The sequence below is a fragment of the Dromiciops gliroides genome, chromosome 2 (genome assembly GCF_019393635.1).
Source record: "Dromiciops gliroides isolate mDroGli1 chromosome 2, mDroGli1.pri, whole genome shotgun sequence".
In the NCBI taxonomy this organism is placed as follows: Eukaryota; Metazoa; Chordata; class Mammalia; order Microbiotheria; family Microbiotheriidae; genus Dromiciops; species Dromiciops gliroides.
In genome coordinates, this window is record NC_057862.1 from 701,495,551 (window position 1) to 701,523,412 (window position 27,862).

The 27,862-nt window shown below is 41.7% G+C and overlaps 1 protein-coding gene across 1 annotated transcript; it reads left to right on the forward strand.

The window, feature by feature from the left end:
• LOC122743327 (zinc finger protein 850-like) lies at positions 1-24,772 on the forward strand. Its single transcript, XM_043988194.1, has 5 exons — positions 1-266; positions 1,873-1,918; positions 13,044-13,170; positions 14,624-14,719; positions 21,220-24,772. Exons 1-5 carry the CDS (start codon positions 127-129, stop codon positions 23,745-23,747), a joined length of 2,937 nt encoding a protein of 978 aa, XP_043844129.1. The 5' UTR covers positions 1-126; the 3' UTR covers positions 23,748-24,772.
• The last annotated feature ends 3,090 nt before the right edge of the window (positions 24,773-27,862 follow it).

Consider the following 27,862-nt stretch of genomic DNA (forward strand, 5'->3'; position numbering starts at 1 on the left):
TTGGAGGCCTGGGAGGAGTTTAAGGCAGGAGAAGGGATCCTTGCAGTGAAGGGCAGGGCTTTGGGAGCAGAGGCGGTCAGAGTGCTGGAGCCTGGCCCTGGGGGTGATTGGAGGAAAGGGCTCATCATGAGGACCTCAGGGGCTGGATCGGGAGGTGCTCTTGGGACTAGGAAGAGCCTTCCGGAGCGGGCTGGCAGGAAGCCGGAAGTCTTTGAGCTGAGATCCCTCTGCCTTCCAGAAGCCAGCTCTGTGCTTGCAGATCCCAGGTAGGTCGGGGCCAGGGCCCCCCCACACACATCCTGGCTTTTGCTGTCCTTGCCCATTGGGTCTCATCCTGCAGGTCTGCCAGAAGCACGCCTGCCTCCCCGGCCTGGCTCCTGGACCAGCTCCCCTGTGTCTTTTCCAATCACTTCCTTGATATCCTGGCCGACCGTCCTGAGATTTACCGTGGGATCCCACTTTCCCAAACTTCAGACTTTGCCCGTAGGGATCCAGGCATCCGGCTTCAAGCCTTCCCAGCAGGACTCAGGTGGCCTTTCTCCCTGCCCCCACCTCCTGGTTACAGATTCAGTTGTTCTGCCTTCAGACCGGGCCCCCTGTCAGGAGCCACCTTCCTGTCCCCAGACCCCTCCTCGGATGCAGGTACCAAAGCTCTCTCTTGGCTCCCTTTATCTGAATCCGTGGCTCTTGGGCTGCTTCCCTCTCAGATCCCAGGCCTTTGGCTCCCTTGAGGGATTCCTAGCCTGAGGGCTCCCAGAGGCTTCCAGGAGTCCTCCTTGGCTCCTATTTACACCTCAGGACAGAGTCATCTGGCTTTCCCAGGCTCAGCTGTCCACCTGGAACCATTCTGTCCCTCCAGTGTCCCTGATCTCCCTGAGCTATGCCTCCCAGACCCTCCCTCTGCTTCACTGCCCCTGCTTCTGTCAGAGCTCTCAGGTGCCCTGGCAGGGGGCCCAATCCCAGACTGGGTTTTGTCTCCCAGTCTCAGACTTCCTCTGGGCATTCCAGAGCCCTCCCTATCAAGTTTTCCTAGCTTGTCTCCGTCCTATTTTGAGCAGTCTGTTATCTAGATAATACCTGTGTGTTAGTTGAGGAGAGGGGATGCTGGGAGGGCAGAATACCAGTTGGATGGAGAGCTCTGTGACTCAGGGGTCATTGAGGCTCTGACTGGGTAAACCCCTTCTGCCTCTTGGGTCTCTGTAGAAGAATTGGGAGATGGGTGGGGCAGAAGGAGAGTAGGAGAGGGAAGGGAGTAGTCTTCCTTTTCAGACCATCTTCATTTGTAAGCCTGACCCTCCCCATTTCTGGCTTCCCTCTGTTTGCTGGATCATCTCCCCTGAAGGCAGGACCTGGGTCTTTGTAATTCCCTTGAGACCTCACCCAGTGGAAATTCCCATTGGCCAGCTCTCTCTGCCTAGGAAGGGAGAGGAAAGAGCTCTCCCCTTCTGGGATCCTTCTCTTCCCCCCAGCTCAGTCTGCAGAGGAAATAGGACTGCCCCAAGCAGGTTTTGGTTCAAGTCCTGACACCAACATGGGAGGGAAATTAGAAGTTTTATTATAAGGTACAACAGATAGTAATCCCCCAGAGTATGAGCCCAGAGGCAGTCAGCATGGGATTGAGATTATGGGGTACAGGAGATGGGCTCTTCTGTGCTGAGCTAAAGAAGTGGGGAGGGGCTTTCCAGGTGGCTCCTTTACAGTCTTATGGCTATTGGAAAGGCACAGAATTAAAACATTCCACCTGTTAGTAAGAACTTTTTGTGGGGCCATAAAGGGTGGGGGAAGCAACTTCCTGAAGTAGATAAGAACTAGGGAGAAGATGGAGGAACTTTACAAAATGGAGTCACTTTGGTTGCTTTGCTACCTACACAGGATTGGAGAGAAAATGGCTCCTGGGAGCAGCAGACCCCTGGCCCAGGTGAGTGCAGTCCATCCACAGCCTTGACCAACATGAACAATCTGATGAATCGAACAAAGTAGTAACCACTCTGCCCTGCTCTCATCTTCTGTGCTTCAAGTTGATTCATTTTTTGTGGCTGAGCTTTCCCTTGTAGCATCTGAAAATCCAGGAATAGCCTTCACATTGGAGCTTTGTCTGGACTGTCCTGGAGTAGAAGAGTCCTGTACCCTTCCCCAGCTCTCTCTTTCAAGGAGGTTGCCTTTTTATTTTAATAAAATAATTTAATAAAATAAATAAAATAAAATAGATTCTTAATAGTATTTGATTTTTCTCAATTACATGTAAAGATAGTTTTCAGCATTCATTTTTGTAAGATTTTGAATTCCACATTTTTCTCCTTCCCTCTTCTTTCCCCAAGACAGTAAGCAATCTGATATGGGTTTATATGTCCAATAAGGTTAAATCTATTTATTTATTTTTTTTTGTGAGGCAATTGGGGTTAAGTGACTTGCCCAGGGTCACACAGCTAGTAAGTGTTAAGTGTTTGAGGCTGGATTTGAACTCAGGTACTCCTGACTCCAGGGCCGGTGCTCTATCCACTGAGCCACCTAGCTGCCCCTAAATATATTTCCTTATTAGTCATGTTGTGGAAGAAGAACCAGAACAAAAGGGAGACCCCCTCAAAAAAGAAAAAGAAAACAAAACAACACATATAGTCAAAATATTCCACTTTGATCTGCATTCAGACTCCATAGTTCTTGTTCTGGATGTGTGGTGAGCGCTTTCCTTCATGTGGGTCATTGTAGAAGAGCTAAGCCTATCATAGTTGGTCATGGCACAATGTCTTTGTCACTGTGAACAATGTTTTCCTGGTTCTGCTCACTTCACTCAGCATCAGTATCATGTAACGTCTTTCTAGGTTGTTCTGAAATCTGCCTGCTCATGATTTCTTTTTCTTTTTAATCATATAAGTGTTTTATTATTTTCTCCCATTTGTCCCATTGTATTTTTTTAAGGAATTGTTTTCTTCAGTCAATTTTTGTGCTTCTTTTTCCAGAGTAACTCTAATTTCCCTCATTTCTTTTTCCACTTTTTCTTCCATCTCATTTGGTTTTTAAAGGCCTTTTTGAGCTCTTCAAATAAGGCTTTTTGGTCTTGAGATGATCATCTTCCCACTTGAGTCTTCACTTGTAGGCATTTTGACAAACTCATCTGAGTTTGAGTTTTGGTCTTCCCCTTTCACCATAGAAGCTGTCAATGGTAAAAGTCCTTTTTTGTTTCTTACTCATAAAGATGAAGTCAGCTCCTGGGGCACAGGGCTCACTGTTACAAGCTTCTTACTGCTCTCAGCTGCCCCACTCTCAGCAGTGTGGAGCTGCTGGTGGGTGGAGCTGCTGGTGAGTTTGCTGAGCCACCCTCCTCTTTCACCCACGTGAGACTGACTTTTCCTGAAGTCTTCTAAATGATCTCAAGTAGGAGGATTGTGTGTCTCTGTCTTTTTGTAGGTTCTGTAGTTCAGAATCTGTTTAGAGGCTTGATTTAATGTTGTTTTTGAGGGAAACACAGGAAAGCTCAGGCAGCTTCTTGACTTCTCTCAGCCATCTTTGACCTCAATTTTTAAAAACTTTGTGGTCCACCTTCTCTTTCTCCCTCCCCACCTTCTACCCTCATGAACTTAAGCAATTCAATATAAGTTATACATGAGTAGTTATGCAAAACATCTCTACATTAGCCAGGTTGTGAAAGAAACTAGACAAAAACAAAACTTCAGATTGAGGAAGTATAAAAAAAGAATTATGTTTCATTCTGTTTTCAGATACCATCAGTTTTTTCTCTGTAAATGGATTTCAATTTTCATAAGTCCTTCAGAGTTTTATATTGGATTGTTGCATTGGTGAAAATAACCACATCCTTCACAGCAGATCATCTAACATTTTTGCTGTTATTTTGTATACAGTACATTTCACTCTGCTTCAGTTCATGTAGGTCTTTCCAGGTTTTTCTGATAGCAACCTTTTCATCATAACTTTTATTTAGTATCTTAAACTTGACAAAGAACTTTCTTCACAATAGCCCAGCAAAGTAGGTATTTGCTAGTATAATCAATCATCATAACTGTTTCCCTCCAATCCTATTCCCTTCCCATGATATTTACTCTGTTTTCTATCTTCTTTTTGCCCTATTCCACCTGGAAAGTATTTTGCTTCTGACTGCCCCCTCCCCTGTTCTGCCCTCCCTTCTTTCACCCTTCCCTCCTTATCCCCTTCCCCTCCTACTTTGCTACCGGGTTAAATAGATTACGCCACCCAATTGGGTGTGTATGTTATTCTCTCCTTGAGCCAACTCTGATGAGATTAAGTTCTTTGAGCTAATTCTGGTGTGTATAAGGCTCCTGCACTTCCTTACAGTTCCCCCATCTCTCCCCCCCAATGGCCCTTTCCTGCTTCTTTCATGTGAGATTTCACCCCATTCTGCCACTCCCCTGTGCTCTCCCCCATTGTATTCCTCTCCCCCCTCAATCTTACCTCAAAGATGTCATCGTGGGGCAGCTAGGTGACACAGTGGGGAAAGCACCCACCCTGGTCCCAGGAGGACCTGGGTCCAAATTCAGCCTCGGACACAAGACACTCATCAACCCAACCACTCTCTCTTCCCCTCCCTCCCCTCACCCCGCCACCCTCCCCCCCCAAAAAAAAAGAGAAACAAAAAAGTAAGTGCTTTACAGGTATCATCCCTTCATAATCAATTTCCAACTGTGCCCTCTATCTCAATTTATTCCTATCTGCCCTAGTACTCAGAAGGCTCTTATGATTTAGACATATCATCTTCCCGTGTAGGAATGTAAACAGTTTAACCTTTTAAGATCTCTCCTGATTTCTTTTTCCTGTTTATCTTTTTATGCTTCTCTAGGGTCCTGCATCTGAAAGTCAAATTTTCTATTCAGCTCAGGTCTTTTCATCGTGAATACCTGAAAGTCCTCTTTTTCATTAAAGTCCCATTTTTCCCCTTGAAAGATTATACTAATTTTTGCTGGGTACGTGATTCTTGGTTGTAATCCTAATTTCTTTGCCCTCTGGAATATCGTATTCCAAGCCCTCTGATCCTTTAATGTAGAAGCTGCTAGATCCTGTGCTATCCTGACCATGGCTCCACAGTATTTGAATCCTTCTTTTTGGCTGCTTGCAATATTTTCTCCCTGACCCGAGAACTCTGGAATTTGGCTATAATATTCCTGGGAGTTTTCCTTTTGGGATCTCTTTCAGGATGTGATAGCTGGATTCTTTCAATTTCTATTTTACCTTCTGCTTCTAGAATATCAGGGCAATTTTCCCTGACAATTTCTTGGAAGATGATGTTTAAGCTCTTTCCTCAATCATGGTTTTCAGGTAGTCCGATAATTTTCAAATTATCTCTCCTGATTCTATTTTACAAGTCAGCAGTTTTTACATGAAGATATTTCACATTGCCCTCTATTTTTTTATTCATTTGGATTTGCTTTATTGTATCTGGCTTTCTCTCTCTCTTTTTTTTACGGGGCAGTGAGGGTTATGACTTGCCCAGGGTCACACAGCTAGTAAGTGTCAAGTGTTTGAGGCCGGATTTGAACTCAGGTCCTCCCGAATCCAGGGCCAGGGCTTTATCCACCTAGCTGCCCCTGTTTCTTGGTTTCTTATAAAGCCAGTAGCTTCCATTTGTTCAATCCTAATTCTTAGGCAATTATTTTCTTTAGAGAGCTTTAGTATCTCCTTTTCTATTTGGCTTTTCAAGCTGTTGACTTTTTTCTCATGTCTTTCCTGCATTACCCTCATTTTTCTTTCCATTTTTTCCTCTACCTCTCTAACTGCATCTTCAAAGTCCTTTGTGAGTGCCTCTATGGCCTGAGACCAATTCGTATTTTTCTTGGAAGCTTTAGATGTAGGGATCCTGATGTTGTTATCCTCTTCTGAGGGTGCACCTCAATCTTCCTTGTCACTAAAGAAGCTTTCTGTGGTTCTCAGCTTTCTCTTCCTGCTCATCCTGCCCATCTTTCACTTGAGTTTTAACTCCTTCTTAGTGTGGGTCCTGCTTCCAGGATATAATGAAAATGACAATCCTACCTAAGTTAATTTATTTAGTGCTATACCAATCAAACTATCCAAAAAAATTTTATAGAGCTAGAAAAAAATAACAAAATTTATCTGGAAAAACCAAAGTTCAAGGATATCCTGGGAATCATTGAAAAACTACAAGAGAAGGTAGTCTAGCATTACCAGATCTCAAACTGTATTTTAAAGCAGTAATTATCAAAACAATATCATACTGGCCAAGAAATAGAGAGGTAGATCAGTGGAATAGATAGAAACTATACTACATTAAATGGCTATAGTAATCTAGTTATATGATAAACTCAAAGATCCAAGCTTTTGGAACAAAAACTAATTATTTGACAAAAACTGCTAGGAAAACTGGAAAACAGTATGGCAGAAACTAGGTATAGACCAACATCTCACACCATATACTAAAATAAGGTCAAAATGGGTCCATTATTTACACATAACAGATAATACTATAACCAAATTAAGGCAGCATGGAATAGTTTATCTGTCAGATTTATGGGCAGGGGAAGAATTTAGGACCAAAAATATAGAGAATAAAATTAAATCTAAAATAGATCATTTTGATTATATAAAATTTAAAAGCTTTTGTACAAACAAAACGAATGTAACCAAGATTACAAGGGAAATAGAAAATTGGAAAAGAATTTTTGAAACAAATATCTCTGTAAAAGGCCTCATTTCTCAAATATATAGAGAACTGAGTCAAATTTATAAAAGTACAACTCATTCCCCAATTGATAAAACGGTCAAAGGATATTAAGAGGCAGGTTTCAGACAAAGAAATCAAAGCTATGTGTAATCATATGAAAAAATGCTCTAGATCAGAGAAATGCAAATTAAAACAACTCTGAGGTATCGCCTCACACCTATCAGAGTGGCAAATATAACAAAAACATAAAATATTGGCTATTGGAAGGGATGTAGGAAAGCTGGGACAGTAATCCACTGTCAGTGGAGCTGTGAAAAGATCCAACCATTCTGGAGAGCAATTTGGAACTATTCCCATAGGGCTATTAAACTATGCATGCCCTTTGATCCAGCAATACCACTGCTGGGCTTATATCCCAAAGACATCCCCAAAAGAGAAAAAGACCTATCTGTACAAAAATGTTTCTAGCAGCTCTTTCTGTGGTGGCTAAGAATTGGAAATCAAAGGAATGCCCATAAATTGGGGAATGGCTAAACAATCTGTGGTATATGATGGTGATGGAATATTATTGTTCAATAAGAAATAACAAGGAGGAAGTGTTCAGAAAGATCTGGAAAGACATGTGTGAATTGATGTATAGTGAAGTAAGCAGAACCAAGAGAACATGGTACATAGAGACAACTATATTGTTTGATGAAGAGCTGTGAATGACTTGATATTCTCAACAATACAATGATCCAAGATAATCCCAAAGAACTATTAATGAAACATACTGTCTGCTTCCAAAGAAAGACCTGATATTGATAGAGTATTTTATTATTTTCCAGTTACATATAATTTTCAACATTTGTTTTCACAGGATTTTTAGTTCCAAATTATTTTCTTCCTCCCTCCTCCCTAAGATGGAAAGCAGTATAGTATAGGTTGTATATGTGCAATCACATTAAACATATTTCTACATTAGTCATCTTGTGAAAGAAGAGACCTGATATTGATAGAACATACTGAAGCATGACATTTTCACTTAATTTTTTTTCTTTTAATCAACCTTTATTGTATAAAATAACAAATGTGGTAATGTTTTATATAATCATACATTTATAACCCATATCTGATCGTTTGCTGCTTCATGGAAGGGAGAGGAGAAGGGAGGGAGGGAGGGAGGGAAAAAGGGATAAAAATTAAAATCCAAAAGTACAAATAAAAATGTTCATTATAAAAAAAAGACCAGGGTTTAAATCCTACCAAAAATAACTAGAAACTGTATGACCCTAGGAAAATCACTTATGTTCTTAAAGCCTTGGGGGGAAAAATTGTACTGCTTTTGATTATCTCTCCCCCAATCTGCCCTCCCTTTTATCAATTCCACCCCCCCATCCCCTTCCCTTCCTACTTTTCTGTAGGTTAAGATAGATTTCTATACCCAATTGAATGTGTATATTATTCTCTCTTTGAGAGTTAGTTTCATGTCCAATTCATTGATCTCTTTCTCTATTCATGTAAGCATTTAGAGATATGAAATTTCCTCAAACAACTGCATTGGGTGCATCCTCTAAATTTTGGTATGTTGTCTCATTGTAATCTCTTTGATGAAATTGTTGATTACTTCTATGATTTGTTGTTTTACCCACTCATTCTTTAGGATGAGATTATTTAGTTTCCAATTAATTTTTAGTTTATCTTTCTATGACTCTTTATTAAATGTATTACATGTAATTTTCATTGCATCATGATCTGAAAAGGATGCATTTATTATTTCTGCCTTTCTGCATTTGACTGTGAGGTTTTTATGCCCTAATACATGGGTGAGTTTTTGTGTAGGTGCCATGTACCTTTGAGAAAAAGGTATGTTCCTTTCTTTGCCCATTCAGTTTTCCCTAGAGGTCTATCAAATATAACTTTTCTAAGATGCCATTCACTTCCTTAACTTCTTTCTTATTTATTTTGTGGTTAGATTTTAGTTCTGAGAAAGGAAGGTTGAAGTCCCTCACTAGTATCATTTTGCTGTCTATTTCTTCCTGTAACTCACAATTTCTAAGAATTTATATGCTATACCACTTGATGCATATATGTTGTTGTTTTTTAAAGTGAGGCAATTGGGGTTAAGTGACTTGCCCAAGGTCACACAGCTAGTAAGTCTTAAGTGTGTGAGGCTGGATTTGAAGTCAGGTACTCCTGACTCCAGGGCCAGTGCTCTATCCACTGCACCACCTAGCTGCCTTAGACACTTGACACTTACTAGCTGTGTGACCCTGGGGAAGTCACTTAACTCCCATTGCCCTGCAAAAACAAAACAAAACAAAACAAAAAGTCTGAAGTAAGGATTGCTGTGCCTGTTTTATTTTTTAAAACTTCAGCTGAGGGGCAGCTAGGTGGTACAGTGGATAAAGCACTGGCCCTGGATTCAGGAAGACCTGAGTTCAAATCTGGCCTCAGATACTTACTAGTTGTGTGGCCCTGGGCAAGTCACTTAACTTAACCCTCATTGTCCTGCAAAAAAATTAAAATAAATTAAAAAAAAAAAACTTCAGCTGAAGCATAAAATATTCTGCTCCAGGCTTTTACCTTTATATTGTATGTATTGTTCTGCTTCAGATGTGTTCGTCATAAACAACATACTGTAGGATTCTGTTTTTTAATTCACTCTGCTGTTGCTGGATTAAAGGGTTTGCACACTTTTATAGTCCTTTGGGCATAGTTCTGATTTGCTCTCCAGAATGGATTCTCAGTGGATTCTTTTTTTTTTTTTTTTTTTTGGTGTGAGGCAATTGGGGTTAAGTGACTTGCCCAGGGTCACACAGCTAGTAAGTGTTAAGTGTCTGAGGCCGGATTTGAACTCAGGTCCTCCTGAATCCAGGGCCAGTGCTCTATCCACTGTGCCACCTAGCTGCCCCTCAGTGGATTCTTTTAATGTTTATTTTACCCTCTAGTTTTAGGATATCCGGGTAGTTCTCCTTGATAATTTCCTGTGATCTTTTTTTTTTTTAAATCATGGCTTTTAGGGATACCAATAATTCTCTTTTATTTTTTTTGTGGGACAATGAGGGTTAAGTGACCTGCCCAGGGTCACACAGCTGGTAAGTGTCAAGTGTCTGAGCCCAGGTTTTTGAACTCAGGTCCTCCTGAATCCAGGGCTGGTTCTTTATCCACTGTGCTACCTAGCTGCCCCAGGTATACCAATAATTCTTAAATTATCTCTCTGGGATCTATTTTCCAGGTCAGTGGTTGTTCTGATGAGGCATTTTCCATTATTTTTTATTTTTTCATTCTGGTGATTCTGTTTGACTGATTCCTATTGTCTCATGGAGTCATTAGCTTCTACCTGCCCAATTCTAATTTTTAAGTAATTATTTTCTTCAGTCAACTTTTATACCTCCTTTCCCATTTAGACAATTGTATTCTTCAAGAACTCGTGTTCTTCAGTCCATTTCTGAGCTTCCTTTTCCAAGCTGTTGACTCTTTTTTCATAATTCTCTTGCGTAACTCTCTTTTCCCATTTTTCTTCTGCCTCTCATATTTGGTTTTTAATTTCTTTTCTGATCTCTTCCAAGAAGCCTTTTCGTCTTGAGACCACTTCATCTTCCCCTTTGAGGCTTCACATGCAGCGTTTTCACATTGCTGTCCTTTTCCAAGTGTGTGTTTTAGTGTTCCCTCTTACAACAACAGCCTTGTATGATGAGGGTTCTTTTGTGTTTCTTACTCATATTTTAACCTGTTTTGTGACTTAAAGTTGAGCTCTGCTCCCAGGGCATAAGAGGCACTGTCTCAAGCTTTTTGTCCTAGGGGCCTGATCACTGGCTTTCTGCACTGGGGCCTCAGGGGCTTGTGGCTTGCTCAATGAACAAGCATGGTCTGGCCTAGTCATGCTTGTTATGTGTGAGATATTCCAGCTGTCAGTTTGCCTTCTGTGTTGGGGCTGGAGGCCTCACAACTGGCTTGCTGTGCTACTAGCCTGCTGAAGCAGGACTGAAGGGCCTCAGATGCTGATCTGTGCTGTGGCTAAGAGCTGCCTTTCCCAGACACCTTCTGTGCTGTGTTGCACTCCCCTTTTATGCAAGTGAGACAGACCTTTCCTGAAGTCCTTCTAAGTTCTCTTAAGCTGGAAGATTGTTCCACTCCATTTTTTTTTTTTGGTAGGTTCTATAGCTCTAGAATCTGTTTAGATGCTTGATTTAATGTTGTCTCTGAGGGAAAATGGGGAGAGCCAAGACAACTTTCTGGCTTCTCTTTGCCATCTTGACTCTCCCCCTGCCCCTTTCCCAACTCTTGTCCTTTGATGCTGCTGCTGCTCATGTCCTTCTGCCTCAGGTCACACAAGCCTTCCTGAATTCCTCTGAATCCCTCTCCTTTACCAGTTCTTGGATCAAGTCAATCAATAAGCATTTTAGAAAGACCTTAGTTTATACAAGCCCCAGATTTCTAGTACAGAGAGCTCTGGGACCATCTCCCTGCTCTTGTGTTTCTGACACCTACCCAGGCACAATGATTGAATGATGGAAGGCAGGTCTTCTGCTCAAAAGAGGCCACTGGGATTCTCACCTTTGCCTCTGCTGTTCCCTGGGCCCCAGGACTAGCTTAACCTCATGCTTTAATCATCTACAAATTTGGCTTCTTGGTGCTATAATTTGTTCTACCCTGTGCAGAGTGCCATGCACTGCAGAGAACATAAAGGTAGCAAGGAGAAGAGGAAGGACTGAGAGACCAGTTAGTGTGTCCAGGTGCTTCAGAAAGTTTCTTAGAAATGTTGATGCTGCTATAGGTTAGAGCAGGTCCTGGGTTGACCTGAGCAGGGTATAATGGATGGAACTGATTGACTCAATCCAATATTCAGTTTAGGTGTTAAGCAAAAATCAGGCTTTCCATTTAACAAGTAAAAGTATGTTAATGTCAGTATAGCATAAAAAGAACATTTAATGAGGATACGGGAGTTCTTTAGCTTGAGTAGAAAAGGTTCCCCTTGCTTCCATGTAGGTGCTCATCTGGTTAGCTGAGCTAGGTGTGGCAATGGGCCATTCTGGGAAATTTGTGCTATTGAAGGACCCTGATTTCCCATGGGTAGATTTTTATGCCTTTAGGCTGCTAGGCAACCACACGCATTTGTCCAGAGGCCCTCAGAATACTACTTGAAGGTAAGGAAGCACATTGCGTTCTAGGTATGTGTTTAGATCATTTATTTCTCAAAGAAACTGGCATAATTTTTCTGATTACCTCAAATAGTTAATGAAATATTGCATTTTCTTTTTAAAGCAATAGGGGAACCCTCCTTTCTCCATTGTTGTTGTTTAGTGATTTCATTTATATTCAACACTTAATAAGCCTATTTACTTTTTTTGGGATAGGGGGTGGTTTGTAAGGCAGTTGGAGTTAAATGACTTGCCAAGGGTCACACAGCTAGTAAATGTCTGAGACCTGGATTTGAACTCAGGTGCTCCTGACTTCAGGGCCAGTGCTCTATCCACTGTGCCACCTAGCTGCCCTGGTTTGGGATTTTCTTGGCAATTTCCTTCTCCAGCTCATTTTGCAGATGAGTAAACTGAGGCAAACAGGGTTAAGTGACTGGCCAAGGGTCACACAGCTAGTAAGGCTCTGAGGCCACATTTGAACTCATAAAGATGAATCTTCCCGATCTAAGGCCAGTGCTCTATCAACTATGTCACCTAGCTAGCCCTTCTCCATCATGGTTACTCTTATTACCAAGTTATTTTCAATTAAGAAATATATGCTGGGGCAGCTAGGTGGCACAGTGGATAAAGCACCGGCCCTGGAGTCAGGAGTACCTGAGTTCAAATCCAGCCTCAGACACTTAACACTTCCTAGCTGTGTGACCCTGGGCAAGTCACTTAACCCCAATTGCCCCCCCCCCCCCAAAAAAAAACCCAAACCCCAAGAAATATATGCTGTAGACAAATGAAAACAATCATAAAGCAAAGGCATCAGCTGTTTTGCCTAGAATACATCATATCTGGAGTAACCTCAAGTCCTCAATGTAATAACAGATAAATCTCCTTCACTCTGCTGGAATCCATCTCATACCACTCAGTGCAGTCCAGATTCTGATGAATATCTCTTTAGAATCTTGTTCCTGCTTTTAACCAGATAAGACTCTATTTCAGCCATTCAGGAAGATCTTGAACTTTATTCTCTTCTAAGTGATCATATTAAGCGTTTTTCCCCCAGGATGCAGTGTACCAGCTGATATCTCACAGACTTTTCTTAAAGTGCCATCAGGCTCCTACTGATGGGTTTCAAGGGTTGATTCTGACTCTCAAAAAGGGTATGAGCTTTGGGCAAATCCCTTCCCTGTGCTTCAAGTTTCCTCCTGTACATTGATGAGGGCTGGACTGTTTAGTTCTGAAGTGTCTTTTAGCTCTTTGTCCTGTGACTTCTGATGATTTAGGAGACAGTGACGTTCAAGGATGTGGCTGTGGACTTCACCCAGGAGGAGTGGGGCCTCTTGGACCCTCCTCAGAAGGAGCTGTACAAGGAGGTCATGCTGGAGAATGCTCGACACCTGCTCTCCCTGGGTAAGGACGATTCCCTGCAATCAAAGGGAAGATCCTCCTTCCCTCCTGTGCAGGCTCTGAAGCATCTATGAATTATTAGAGACAGAAGAGTGCTGATCTCCAGTGTCCAAGAGAAAGGTTCCTTCTGCTTTCTGGTTCTCCTGTAAAAGTCTTTGCAGTGTGTGAAACCTGAGGGTTCCCTCTGTTGCTGTTGAAGCTGACTCTTACCACTCCTAGTAGCTTCAGGTCAAAGATCTAATTTGTGTTGAAGATTCTCAGACATGGAATTAATCTCAGGAGTTATTTAGTCTCATCTCCACCTGGATGTGAGTTTTGTCTGCCAAGACTGCACACTTCTTGGGCTGCTTTTCCTTGAAACCCCTTCCCTTTGGGATGGGTCTAGTTTCTGGAATATTCTTCCCTTTAACAAGCATGCACTGGTCACTCACAGCTCTGAGTTGTGGCCAGTGTAGCAGGTCTGTCCTCCAGCTTCCTTCTTCCTACCCTACAATTCCAGCAGAGATGGTAGGAAAGAAAGGGAAGGGAAGAAGCATTTCTATTTGTACCTGCTCCTTGCCAGGTGCTTTCTTTCCCATATTGTGTTACTTTGTCCTGACAAGAATCTTCCAAGTTAGGTGATACTATTATCCCCATTGACAGTCCAGGCAATTGAACCAAACAGGTTAAGTGACTTATCCAAGGGCACACAGCCAGGCACTGTCTGAGGCCAGCTTTAAAGTCAGGCATTCCTGACTGCAGGCCCAGGGCTCTCTCCACTGCTGCTCTATCAGCTGCCTCTAATTTCTAGAGAGTGGAAACTCTGCAGTGAGTCCATCCTTCTATGAAGACCTTGATCTTCCCCTAGCCTCTCCCCAAAGCTCCCTAAAATAAATGCTGTGGAAACAATCCTTCAGGCATCCTGGGAACCATCCTGTGGTCCTTGCTTGCGTGCCCGTTCACTGGCAGGAAGAAGAGACTGGCAGAGAAATAGAATTTGGACCAATGAGGGTTTCTGGAGTTTGCCTGCAGGAGACGCTCCCCTGGAGTGGCAAACTCCCTGAATGAACAGCACCCAAGGGTTACATAGGTTTCAGGGAGTGAGGAGCAGGGTAGGGGGATGGGGCAAAAGCTGACTCATCAAGATCCCTGTAGCTGGGGCTCAAGGCTGATCTGGCACAATAATAAGCCTTTTACCTGGTTTGGGGGTTAGGAGTTTCTGCCAGAATGGGCCATGATGGAATGTGGGCAGAGGATTTGGCTGATTCTCAGAACATGTTTACAACAGGATGCTGTGGCACATCATGTTCTGGGTTACTTGCTTTATTAGCCCTGAGGGGTGAGTACAGACACATAATTGAATATAATGCAGTGATTCTCAAAATGGAGCAGCTGTGTATCCATACCCCTTTCCCTAAAGGGAAGTAAATCCCAAGCTTCTCTCCATGCTCATCCCCAACTGGTTTTCCCTGCCCAGGGCTTCCTGTTCCCAGAGAAGATGTGATCTCTTATTTTGAGCAAAGGGAAACACCATGGATGCTGGAGCAAGAAGGCCGGAAGCGCCGCTGTCCAGGTGAGTGAGGTGAAAGCAGGTATAGGAGACTTGTCATTACAAGAGGCTTCTATGTGTTGTGGTGAAGCAAGGGCTTGATTTGGGTTCAGGAAGATGTGCCTCGCAATTCTTTGATAGGAAATTTTTAGCGGTGGCCTCCTGGGCCAGTCCCTTGAACCCCATAACCTCAGTTTTCCCATCTGTACAAGGAGGGGGTCGGACTTCATGGCCTTTCAGTTCCCTTCCAGGGATCAATCTATGATCCTATAAGCAGTGTCACTGTTTGTAATTAGGAGCATGAAATTCTCCTCAAAGTGTAAAAGGGGCCAAGGCTTTTCCATATGAGCTCTTAGACCTTCAAGTCACCAAGCACAGAAGGGCCTGCTACATGCCTGGCCCTAAGCACTGGGGACATAAAGAGATACAAGGGCTTTCCCCTACTCCCATGGAGCTCACAGTCTGGCGTGGCAAACAACACACCAACAGCTATGTAGAAGCCCACTATGGACAGGATAAGTTGGAGCTGGTCAACAGAGGGAAGGCCCTAAAGTGAAGGAGGGCTGGGAAAGGCTTAGTGTGGAAGGGGGCTCCAGCTAGGGCTTCAGGGGAGCCAGGGTGGGCATTCTAGCCAACAGGGAGAGGGAGGAAAACCCATGGTGTCAGGACGTAGAGTGTCCTGTTCACAGAACAGAAGGCAGGCCCTCACCACTGGAGTCTAGCATATCTGGGGCAAATGGAATGAAAGAAGCCTGGAGGAGTAGCAGAGGCATAGGGGATGGAGTGCTTTAGCAGCCCCAGAGAGGGTTTTATATTTGATCCTTTTGCTGGGCAGCCACTTACTGGAGGTTAAGTAGGTGGTGACATGGTCAGGTGAGAGCTTTAGGAAGATGAACTCCGCAACTGGGGGGAGGAATGACTGGACTGGGGGAGATGAGGCAGCCAGACCAACCAGCAGGTCCCTAATAACCCAGGTGTGAGGTGAATGGCCCTTGAACCAAGACAGGGACAGTTTGGGGAGAAAAGGGGCTGTGTTGGAGAGATGTCACACTGCTGGAATCACAGGACTTTGGAACAGATTGAACATGGGGGTAGCGGGTGTGACTGTGGGAGTCCAGGCATGCACGGCACTTCCTCTGAGAGCCTGGACTCTGGGGAGGATGCTTCAGAGAACCTTAGGAACATTGGAAGAAAGGATGGTTGGGGGAAAGGGGATGAATTTCCTTCTGGACATGGTAAAAGGAGAACCAGGAGGTAGACGACTGGAGGGAATGAGATTATTTGCACATGTAAAGGGATTTGCTTTAGTGAGCAGAAAGATGATCTTCTTGTCTGATACTGAGTTCAGAGAGGAAAAGAAGGGCTCTGATTCATGTGAGATGAGGGGGATGAGGTAGCTCTTGATAAAGGTCACCCTTTTTAGCGAGAAGGTAGATGGAGGGGTTGGAAGCAAGGCATAAGGGAGGCTTGGGGAAGATTGAAAATATTTGGAAAAGCTGCTATGTTGAGAAGCACAGGGATTCAGGGTGATGAGAAAGCACTGCCTTGCCACAGTGGGGCCCAGCTGAGATGACGTACTTAAATTTGTAGTGGACCCAGGAAGCCCGCTTTAAATGATTTTTTTTTTTCCTCTTTCCATTCAAGAACACAAGAGGAGGAGAGAAGGCTACTGCCTTAGTTGGAAGTCATCTAAGGCTAAGCTTTGCCTAAATCCTCAGCCCAAGTCCCTTTCTGGCTCCATCTGTCTCATTCTTGGAGAACCATTGGTCAGGCTCATGGAGGTGACCACCCCCTGAGTTTGGGGAGCTGGTAGATAGAGACTCCCAGGTGTGCCATGGTATGAGACCCTTCAGGAGCCTAGAAAGGAGCCTCTGTTGGGTCTGGTCAGTTTGCATCAGGCTTAGAACCTGAGAAAGGTGACTACCTAAAGGTGATTAGGTGTAAAAAAGAGCTAACACTTGACTGTGGCCAGAGTATGCATCTGACAACTAGGAGGGAGACCAGAATGTGGGGACTGTGGCCTGGTGTCAGCTGTGGGCCTAGTCAGGCAATTAGTAAACACTGGTTAAGCACCCTCTGTTTTTGGTGCTATGCAAAGCCCTGAGCATACAGGGGAAGGTAAAAGACAGTCCCTGCTTTCACAGAGTTCACAGTCTACTATGCAAACATGGGGATGGTTTAGGAAGAGACAACAGCTCATGAACCTCACTCTTAGCTGATCTCCTCAAAAAGAGAGGGTGCTGGAATGGACAGACGTTTAGTTCAACAGGGAAAGCAAAGAGGGAGTATAATAATGGTTTAAGGAGAGCAGAATGAGGAAAGAGTAGAAATCAAAATAATAATGTTAAAAATAATAGCACACACTTATTCTTCAGTCATTTTTTTCAGTCTTTTCTCATTCTTCCTGACCCCATTTTGGGTTTTCCTGGCAGAGATCATGGAGTGGTTGACCATTTCCTTCTCTACCTTACTTGACCCAAGAGTAAACTGAGGCAAATAGAGTTAAGTGACTTGCCTGTGGTCACACAGCCAGTGTCTGAGGCCAGAGTTGTACTGGGGAAGATGAGTCTTTCTGACTTCAGCCCTGGAATTCTGTCCCACTGTACTAAGTAGGTAGTATTTACAAAGCACCTACTATGTGCCGTGCAATATATAAATATGATTTCATTTGATCCTCATACCTCTAGGAGTTAGGTGCTATTATTATGCCCATTTTATAGATGAAGAAACTGAGGCCTCTCTGACCAGGGTCACAAGACTAGCTGGTTTCTATAGTGAGACTGGAGCAAGGGTCTTCCTGACTTGAGGTCCAGCATTCTACCCATTGGACCACCAGCTGTATTTTGACATTTAAGTAGAATACTGAACCTGTACCTGATTGCTTGCTGCCTCTAGGAGGGAGGAGGAAGGGAGGGAAGGAGGGATAAAAATTGGAACCCAAAGCTATAAACATTTCAGAGATAATTTCACAAATGGAATAACTGCATCAATTTAATTGTAATGTCTAAAAATAACTTTAGCTCTGATTTCTTAAGGAATAAATAAAGCTTATTAGGAGTTTTACCAAGTAAAAAAATAAAATAAATAGAATACTGTAAAAAGCTTCACACACATCTGGGGTGGAAAACGGGACAGTCGGACAAGCTCTCTTGCTGAGGGATGGAAATGCATTTTTTGTTTTTAACTTCTTAACCAGTCAATAAAATGAATTACTGGTTACTATATAAAAGATGCTGACTAGCTGTGTGACCCTGGGCAAGTCACTTAACCCCAATTGCCTCAGGAAAAACAGAGAGTAAATAAAAGATGTATTTTTCTATTGGCTCATCCAAAAGTAGGATATTAAATGATAAATGGACATGAAGGCTAATTGCACATTTTACTTTGTTCTTTTTTTTTAAAGCAGTGTTTATCTTTAGAACCACCTTTGTAAGGATAGAATTCCTTCAGGTTTAGTTTGTGTTTTCTACCACAGGCAAATCAGCAACACTTTTATTGAGACTCTATTGAATTACCTGTCTTACCAACCCATTCTTTTGAGCAGCTGCCAGGGAGACAAACAGTAACATAAATGGAAGATTGGGTCAGATCAGGACATGCCTCGGCATTGCAATGGGTGGCACTTTAAGGTCTGTTTTTGTAGAAAGCTTGTGGGCATCCTGTATGGTTTCCTTATGGCTTCTACCATGCATGCCTGGGAGTCATGGTATTCTGAGCCTGTTACCTCCACAGCCAGTGTGCACACTTATGTAATATCTGAATCTGGTGGTAACAGCTCTGATGAATCGGAATTGCAAGGCACCTCAGGAATGAGAGAACTACTAAGGTGTAATGACAGATGACCAGCGAGGGTTTCTGACAATTTGCACATGTATAAACAACCTTCCTGGAAGTTTGGAAAGAATTTGATGTTGATTAATTAACTGAAAGAATATGTTGCACTTAGTTTGAAGCAGTCAGAGTATGATGTAATCATTGCATGATCACCAAAATTATTATTATATGACTGATCATGATGGTTTGGAATCATTGGAGAAAGAATCCTATTTTGGTTAACATGTGCATGTTTGTTGTCCCAGAGGAAAAATATCTTTGCAAGATATTTGGGCCATTATTTACTGCTTAAGGTGCCATTTACAAATTTTTGGTGCCACCCCTTGGACCACTGTCTAGCACCTCCAAGAGCTTTGTGAACTACTAAATGTGAATAAGGGATGCAAGAGGACTAACAGTGAATCATCCTGTCCACTTCCTTATGAAAGGATGATGGATTCAAATTTGTTCATGAGATATATTTCCAGACAGTTATGTTTATTACATGGCATTCATTAATGTTTTAGTGAGCAGAGACATTTAAAGATAAATTATAAACAAGGAATAAGTAATGGCTAACCCCCAAAATGCAATGAGCTAGAACAAAATATTATGCCTTAGGCAAATGCAAAAAAAGCAGTGCTGGCATTCATCATGTGATTTCATGTACTCCAGCAGAAAAGTCAGATTGAAATTGATCCCCAGGACAATTGCATTATGCTTACTGATAAGTTAGATTATTAAATAACAGGAATATTTACCATATGTGTACCAAATGGCATAATGTTTATGAAGATTGAAAGTGCAAGCAGTGAAAGTGAAGAGGCAAGACTGAAAGTGGGGACAATTTGTCTAGTACTATGACCAGAGCAGGCCCATTCACAAGGTTTGAGTTGTAATCTCACCTGCTGGTATTTGGGTCAAGACACTCTGAACCATTCTGAATTCATGACCTAAGTTGTGAATGTAATGAGAATGCCAGTCCTGCCTATGTTAGAGGTTTGTTGTGAGGACCCAATGTGACTGTGTATGAAGCTCTTTGAAAATAAACTCATTCTCTCTTCTCAGTGTAAAAAAATTATTTATTAATAAGTATATCTAATCTAAAAAATTATATAATTGTACTTCCATGAAAAATTATGATTGTACGAAAAATTATAAGTTTAGAGAAATTGTAATTGGGTCACAAGTCCTGCGGTGGTCGCCATTGAAATGTGGAATATTTTTGATGACTAGGGCTAATTTGGGGGGCTAAACTGTGGATGACTAATCTGGGGACTGTTGACTGACTGGCTATCTGACTGCGTTTAATTTAATGTGCGCTGTTTATAAAGTTCCACCACACTGCTCTACTCCCAAATTGATAAGCAAAATATTAAGAAGCCTCTTAACCAATAATCAAAGCAGAGTATTTATGAGATACTATTTAAAAAAGAATACAGGGAAATAAAATGTACAACCTGACTACTTTCCTGCGGTCTCTTTCCACTGTGTGGGAAAGATCCCACCTGCTGCACTTAGAACTTTTTCAGTACAATAAGGGCCTTAACCACCTCTTGCCTCAGGGTATTTTCACTTGCTCAGCTAATTTCATTAACTTCGTCTGTACCCTTTCACTTTGTAAATCCCCCTGCTTCTTACTTTCCTCTCCTTACTGCCACCGCTGAACCCCTGTGTTTCTCTCTCATGGACCTTCTGTCTGTCTGCCCTTCGGCCTCTCTTTTCCCTGCTCCTAGTCCTTCTTGTCTTCTCCTGCGTCCTTGTAGCCCCGTCTCTAGTCTGCTGTGCTCCAACCTTTCTAATCTCGTCAGCCGCCGCTTGACCTCTTCTCTGCCTCGTCCGTCCAAACCCCTTGCTGTCTAACTCCCAGGTCTATATATACCTTTTCTTCTCTCCACTCAAATCTCGGGGCTTCCTGCGCCCCCACAGACCAAGCTAATCCTCCAGCCAGGGCTGCGACTGGTGGGGGCGGGGTGCACTCCAACCTCATGTGCCTCAGCACAGGCTATCTGGGATCTTTTGGATAGCTCTGCTCAGGTCAGAGGGAGCTGGGGGCTTTTTTTCCCCCAGCTGTCTGACCTGGCGTCTTGTACAGCCTACGGGGCTTTTCGGCTCAGCTGAAGCAGAGAGGGAGGGGTACCAGCCCCTCCCACACAGAAGAGACCCTGGGGGCCTAAGGCTTTCCAATCTCAGCCCAAAGGTAGTGTCCCCAAATCAAATTAAATTTCCACATCAGCAATACAGTGATGAAAGACACTTCCAAATACCTGTTGATGAAACATATTGTCCACCTCTAAAGAAAGAACAGATATTGATGGAACAGAGACTGAAGCATGCTATTTTTTTACTTTCTTTAATTTTTTTTTCTTATACCCAAGTTGCTTACTGCCTCATGGAGAGGTGAGGGAGGGAGCAAAGGAGGGATAAAAATTGGAACTCAAAGGTATAAATAAAAATGTTTATTACTTAAAGAAAAAAACTATTTTCACATGTTATAAGAAAAAGATTCTATTAAGTAAATATAGTCATCCTTCAGATGTGAGCTAATGACAATTGTAAATGGTTGATTCTACCCATTTAAGTTTGAAGACTTTTCTCTTTGCCTGGGGGAAACAGAATGTAAATCACTTTATACTCTACCAGTAAAGGGAAGGGGATATAATTATATATGTGTGTGTATATGTGAAGGTATGTCTATTTGTTTCTTTTAGGAAAGATCAGGCTTGAAATAAAAGAGGCTCCTGCACAGATAAACTTTTCTGTGGAAGAAACTCAGCAGCAAAGATGCATGAATAATGGTCCCTCTGACTTTGCTGGGAGAGAAATCTGTGCTGTAAAGGAGGGAATCCACCCTGGGGAGGTAACTTTTGAATGTAATCAGTGTGGAAAGACTTTCCTATCTAGGTTCCGTCTTGTTAACCATCAGAGAATCCACACTGGAGAGGTAAATTTTGAATGTAATCAATGTGGAAAGACTTTCAAATGGCGGTTTGAGCTTGTTAGACATCAGAGAATCCACACTGGAGAGAAACCTTTTGAATGTAATCAATGTGGAAAGACTTTTACATGGAAGTCTCTTCTTGTTACACATCAGAGAATCCACACTGGAGAGAAACCTTATGAATGTAATCACTGTGGAAAGACTTTCACATGGAGGTTCGAGTTTGTTAGACATCAGAGAATCCACACTGGAGAGAAACCTTATGAATGTAGTCAGTGTGGAAAGGCATTCAGAATGAGATATATGTTCACAGAACATCAGAGAATCCATACTGGGGAGAAACCTTATGAATGTAATCAGTGTCAAAAGCCTTTCCTCTCAAGGTTCGAACTTGTTAACCATCAGAGAATCCACACTGGAGAGAAACCTTTTGTATGTAGTCATTGTGGAAAGACTTTCACATGGAAGTCCAGTCTTGTTAAACATCAGAGAATCCACACTAGAGAGAAACCTTATGAATGTAATCAGTGTGGAAAGGCATTCAGAATCAGATACAAGTTCATTGAACATCAGAGAATCCACACTGGGGAGAAACCTTATGAATGTAATCAGTGTGGAAAGCCTTCCATATCAAGGTTTGACCTTGTTAACCATCAGAGAATTCACACTGGAGAGAAACCTTATGAATGTAATCAGTGTGGTATGACCTTCAGAATCAAACAGATGTTCACTGAACATCAGAGCATCCACTCTGGGGAGAAACTTCATGAATGTAATCAATGTGGAAAGACTTTCACATGGAAGTACCTTCTTGTTACACATCAGAGAATCCACACTGGAGAGAAACCTTATGAATGTCACCAGTGTGGAAATTTTTTCACATGGAGGTCTCAGCTTTTTATACATCAGAGAACCCACACTGGAAAGAAAGCTTTTGAATGTAATCAATGTGGAAATACTTTCACAATGAAGTCTAGTCTTGTTAAACATCAGAGAATCCACACTGGAGAGAAACCTTATGAATGTAATCAGTGTGGAAAGACTTTCACATGCAAATCCAATCTTCTTAACCATCAGGGTATCCACTCTGGAGAGAAACCTTATGAATGTAATCAGTGTGGAAAGACTTTCACATGGAGGTCCAGTCATGTTAAACATCGGAGAATCCACACTGGAGAGAAACCTTATGAATGTAATCAGTGTGGAAAGACTTTCACATGCAAGTCCAATCTTCTTAACCATCAGAGTATCCACTCTGGAGAGAAACCTTATGAATGTAATCAATGTGGAATGACTTTCAGAATCAAACGGATGTTTACTGAACATCAGAGAATCCACACTGGAGAGAAAATTTTTGAATGTAATCAATGTGGAAAGACTTTTACATGGAGGTCCAGGCTTCTTACACATCAGATAATCCACACTGAGGAGAAACCTTTTGAATGTAATCAATGTGGAAAGACTTTTAGAATCAGACAGAAGTTCACTGAACATCAGAGAATCCACACTGGAGAGAAACCTTTTGAATGTAATCAATGTGGAAAGACTTTCAGATCCAGGTCCAATCTTGTTAACCATCAAAGAATCCACACTGGAGTGATACCTTTTGAATGTAATCAGTGTGGAAAGACTCTCACATCTAGGTCCAATCTTGTTAGACATCAGAGAATTCACACTGGGGAGAAATCTCATGAATGTAGTCAGTGCAGAAAGACTTTCACATCAAGTTCCAATCTTGCTGAACATCAGAGAAGCCACACTGGAGAGAAACCTTATGAATGCAATCAGTGTGGAATGACTTTCAGAATCAGACAGAAATTCACTGAACATCAGATAATCCACACTGGAGAGAAACCTTTTGAATGTAATCAATGTGGAAAGACTTTCAGATGGAGGTCCAAGCTTTTTAACCATCAGAGAATCCACACTGGAGAACAACCTTTTGCATGTAATCAATGTGGAAAGGCTCTAGCATCCAGGTACAATCTTGTTAGACATCAGAGAATTCACACTGGGGAGAAACCTTATAAATGTCATCAATGTGGAAGGATGTTCAGACGCAGGTCCCATCTTGTTAAGCATCAGAGAATCCACACTGGAGAAAAACCGTTTGAATGTAATCAGTGTGGAAAGACTCTCACATCTAGGTACAGTCTTGTTAGACATCAGAGAATTCACACTGGGCAGAAACCTCATGAATGTAGTCAGTGCAGAAAGACTTTCACATCAAGTTCTAGTCTTGCTGAGCATCAGAGAAGCCACACTGAAGAGAAACCTTTTGAATGTAATCAGTGTTGAAAGACTTTCACATGGAGGTGCTATCTTGCGAGATAGAAAATCCACACTTCAGAGAAACCTTTTGAAAGTAATCAATGTGGAAAGACATTCTGAATCAAATACAATTTCATGCTACATCAGAGAATCCACACTGTAGAGAAATCTTGAAGAACAATCTTAATGTACATTAGAGAATCCACACTGGGGAGAAACCTTGTGAATGTAATCACTGTGGTAAAGTCTTTGTTGTAAAGTCAGCCCTTGTTTCTCATCAGAGAATTTTTAAGAGATAGGAATCTTTAACTGACATGAATGCAGAAGGGCCTTGCAATGGACTACAGAGCTTTTTACACAGCAGAAAATTCACTCCGGCTACAAGCCATTCATGGACTCAGTGTGAGAAGACCTTCAGCCAGAGTCCATCTCTTATTTTCTCATTAGAGGATTCATACTGGAAAGAAACCTTATGAATGTGTTCATTGGGGATATGCTTACTTTCTGGAACATTGAGGTTCGTGGTAAAGGTTAAATTTTTTGTCAGATTGTAACAGAATGGTGAAACAAAGGAAGATAATGCATGCCAAATCTCCAGCTTGCAAAACAAACAAAAAAGGAGGCAACAGGGTCATGAACTGCAGGATTGTGTGAAAGAAGACATCTGGATGTTCTCAGAAATAGAATGTCTTCAGAATGAGGAAAAGGATTTGTCAGTATTATGTGAACAATGTTTGGAGAGGGGAAGATATCAGCATTATTTGACCTTAGAGTCCATGCCCTACTAGTAAATATTGGGGAAAATAAGTCTGAAGCAGCTTTAGAGACAGATGTGACATTACTAAAAGGGTCCAAACAGCCTTCAGTGGCTTTACAATATAACCACCTCTAGTGGTTGATTAGAGAAACTGAAGCTTAGAGATTTGAAGGAACCTGTGTGAGTTCTCTAAAAAGGTTCAAGACTAAATCCAAGAAGTCCTTCAGTGTCCTTAGTATCCAAACCCTTTAAAAATGAAAGAAATTTTTTTAAACCTCAAAAACCCTAAGAGAGCTGGAGGGGAATGTGAGATTTAAAATTGGATATTAGATCATAAATCTCCCCTACTTAACCTTTCCCTTAATTTATCTCCCAAACTAGTAAATGGAAGCAGGTTTTGGTTTTCTAGATAGACCTTTTTTATTTATAGTTATGATAGTCACAAGGTGATGTTGGTTAGAAGGATAGGAAAGTAGAAACACAATACAAATCGTCTTAAGTCTAAGCTTAGTCTATATTCCTTATAACAACTCACCAAACCGACAAGGCCACCAACCGACAAGGCCACCAACCGACAAGGCCACCTTTGGAGAGAGAGAGTCCGTGCCGCGCCGTCAGGAGTCCCGCCAAGCAGGCAAAAAGGCCTCTCTCCTTTTCTCCACCCCGGAAGTCAAAAAAAAAAACCCGGCAGGCAGTCTGACATGCGCAGCAGGCGCACTGTACCTGGCAGGCAGTCTGACATGCGCAGCAGGCGGACTGTACCCGGCAGGCAGTCTGACATGCGCAGCAGGCGGACTGTTCATCTCCTCCCCAAAAGGGTGGTCCTTGAAAAACTGGCGTCTTTCAGTTATCCTAACCGACTGTTAAAAACTTTCATATTTTACCACATTTCCCCCCTTTGCTTCCTCAAGAAACGGAATGTTTCCTTGATGGAACAGTAAAAAGAATATAATAACTTTTGCTGACTAATAATATGCGAACAACAATACAGAAAAGGAAGAGAGGAAAGTTTTGTCCAGAGGGGCGATTTTTTTTTTTTTTCCTCATGAACCGACGCTTTGACATTAGTCTTGCAAAGGGAGAGCCTCTGCAGAGAGTACATGTTACAGATAGTATATAACAGAAAGGAGATAGTAAAAGCTAATAAAGCAAAACAGTTCATATAAAGTCTCTGAGTTCTCTTGTCTTCTTGAAGTGGTAAGATGTCATCAGGAGGAAACTGGATTCTGGTCTGGAAAACTGGATTCTGGACTCTGGACTCTGGTCTGGAAAGCTGGATTTCTTCTTTAACTGTTTGAATTGCTGTATTTTTTTTTTTACTAAACCTTAGCATAGCATTTTGCAATCAGTAACACTTTTTACCACCATGTGTCTGGATCAAAGTCAAATTTAGTATGTGTTCATGACACCTGAAAATGTTATGGAAAGGTTATCATACCATATCTCATGGTTCCGAGACAGCCAGTGATTGTGCTAGGCCACAGGTGAATTCAACTGAGTGAGATAAAAAGATAAGTAAGTTCAGTTAAATTAGGTTAAATTAGGAGGGAGAGAGGATGAATACTGGACTGTGCCTAGTAATTGTGCTCTACATGGTCACCATCATAAGCAAACCATGGACTTATGTATACCTGTCTCTCCTTTTGTTGCACATATATTCTCTCCAGGGCCTGCATCAGAGTTCACAGCAAGTTAGTCTCTGAAATGATAAGTTTCCATATTTCTGAAATCTCATTAATTTCACCAAAGACAATATGATGGTAAAAATGTGTGCTATGCTGCATAACTGAGAATATATTAGTGATATATACAATAATTCCAAACCATACCCAGAGTATAATGACATATAAATAATAAACGAATGTAAATAGCTGATTATATTAGACATTGTTACATAATCTTCTTTTAGACATTATTACATAATCTTCTTTTAGCAAGTAGACCACATCATCTTATACATGAATTCTCTAGTATAACAGTAGCAGATACTTAAAGTGGTGATTAATTCATCAAAAAGAAATAAGACTTCAATAAGCAAGATTCAATATTCAATAGCATATACTTAAAATGCCTTTGAAAAGTCACTTAGTTCACAAAATCGGGTTTTTAAAGAAAAGCAAAAGAAACAAAAGTAAAAAAAAAAAACAAAAAAAAAACAAAGCAAAACCAAAAACCAAAAATAAAAGGCAAAAGATTCGCTAAGCACCCTTTTGTGCTCTTAAAGAATTTAAAGGTGTGGTGAATTCCAGGTCTTTTCAGTGCCTTTCAAAAGTCAAAACAAAACAAAAAGCAAAAAGGATTAAAAAAAAAAAATAGGTATAGGGTAGGGAAAAGGGTGGGAGAAATTGAGGTGGGCCAGAAAACTAGGCCATGTGCTTCAGTGCTTTTGCCTGTGGAAGGAAATGCTTGTTAAATTTTAAGGTATTTAAGCTGCTAGAGTTTGGGGTATGCCACATTGTTTTAACTGGTTCCCCAATTCTCTGCATGCCAAAGTGGCAGGGGTTTCTGAATTGTCATTGATCTTTCTAATGCTGTCATAATGTTCTTTATGGTAGAAAATGTGGAGTTCTCTAGCATCAGTTTTGTCTGTGCCACTGATTTTCAATAAAGGCTGATTTAATTGATGAACCACAACATTCAGCTGATGCTGCTTAGCAAATGCTACAATTGTATCATTTCCTCCCCACTTTCCAAATTTCTTTAATTCATCAACATATTCTTCAAAAGGGGAGTCATTTACTATAAAAGACTCAAACTCTTGTCTATGGTTAATCATATAAGAAGCAGCTTCTTGTCTGTGTCTGAGATGATTTCTACAGTGACCTTCTAGCTGGTCTGCTAAAGCCCTAAAAAGGCAATTTCCGTCTCCTGATACTTTACGAAGACTGAGTCCCAAAGCATTTAACTGATCAGTGGGATTATTAAATGGGAACTGCCTTTTTCCTCTGAACTCTCTTTGCTCTTTAACAGTTGCTATCTTTAGGGTTTTTACCTCTTTAGCGTCTACCTCAGGTCTATCTGAAATCTCTTCACCTATGAATGGTGCAGGCTTTATATGAGAGCAATGAATCCATGAGTCTTTTTCACCAATTTTAATGGCAGTAGGAGTTGTCAATAATACCTGAAAAGGTCCTTCCCAGGCAGGTTGAGTTCCACTGGTTCTCTGAAAATTCTTTACATATATTTTATCTCCTGGGTTGAAGTTATGCAATGAAAAGTCTAATGGTCCTGCCTGGACCACAGCTCCTGCCTCATGGAGTTCACGTAGCCTGGTCTGTAATTCCTGTATATAGGAAGCAACAGAAGTATCACCTCCCACCAGTGATGTATAAACTGGGGAAAAAGTTTTAGCTTGGATAGGAGGGTGACCAAAAAGCATTTCATA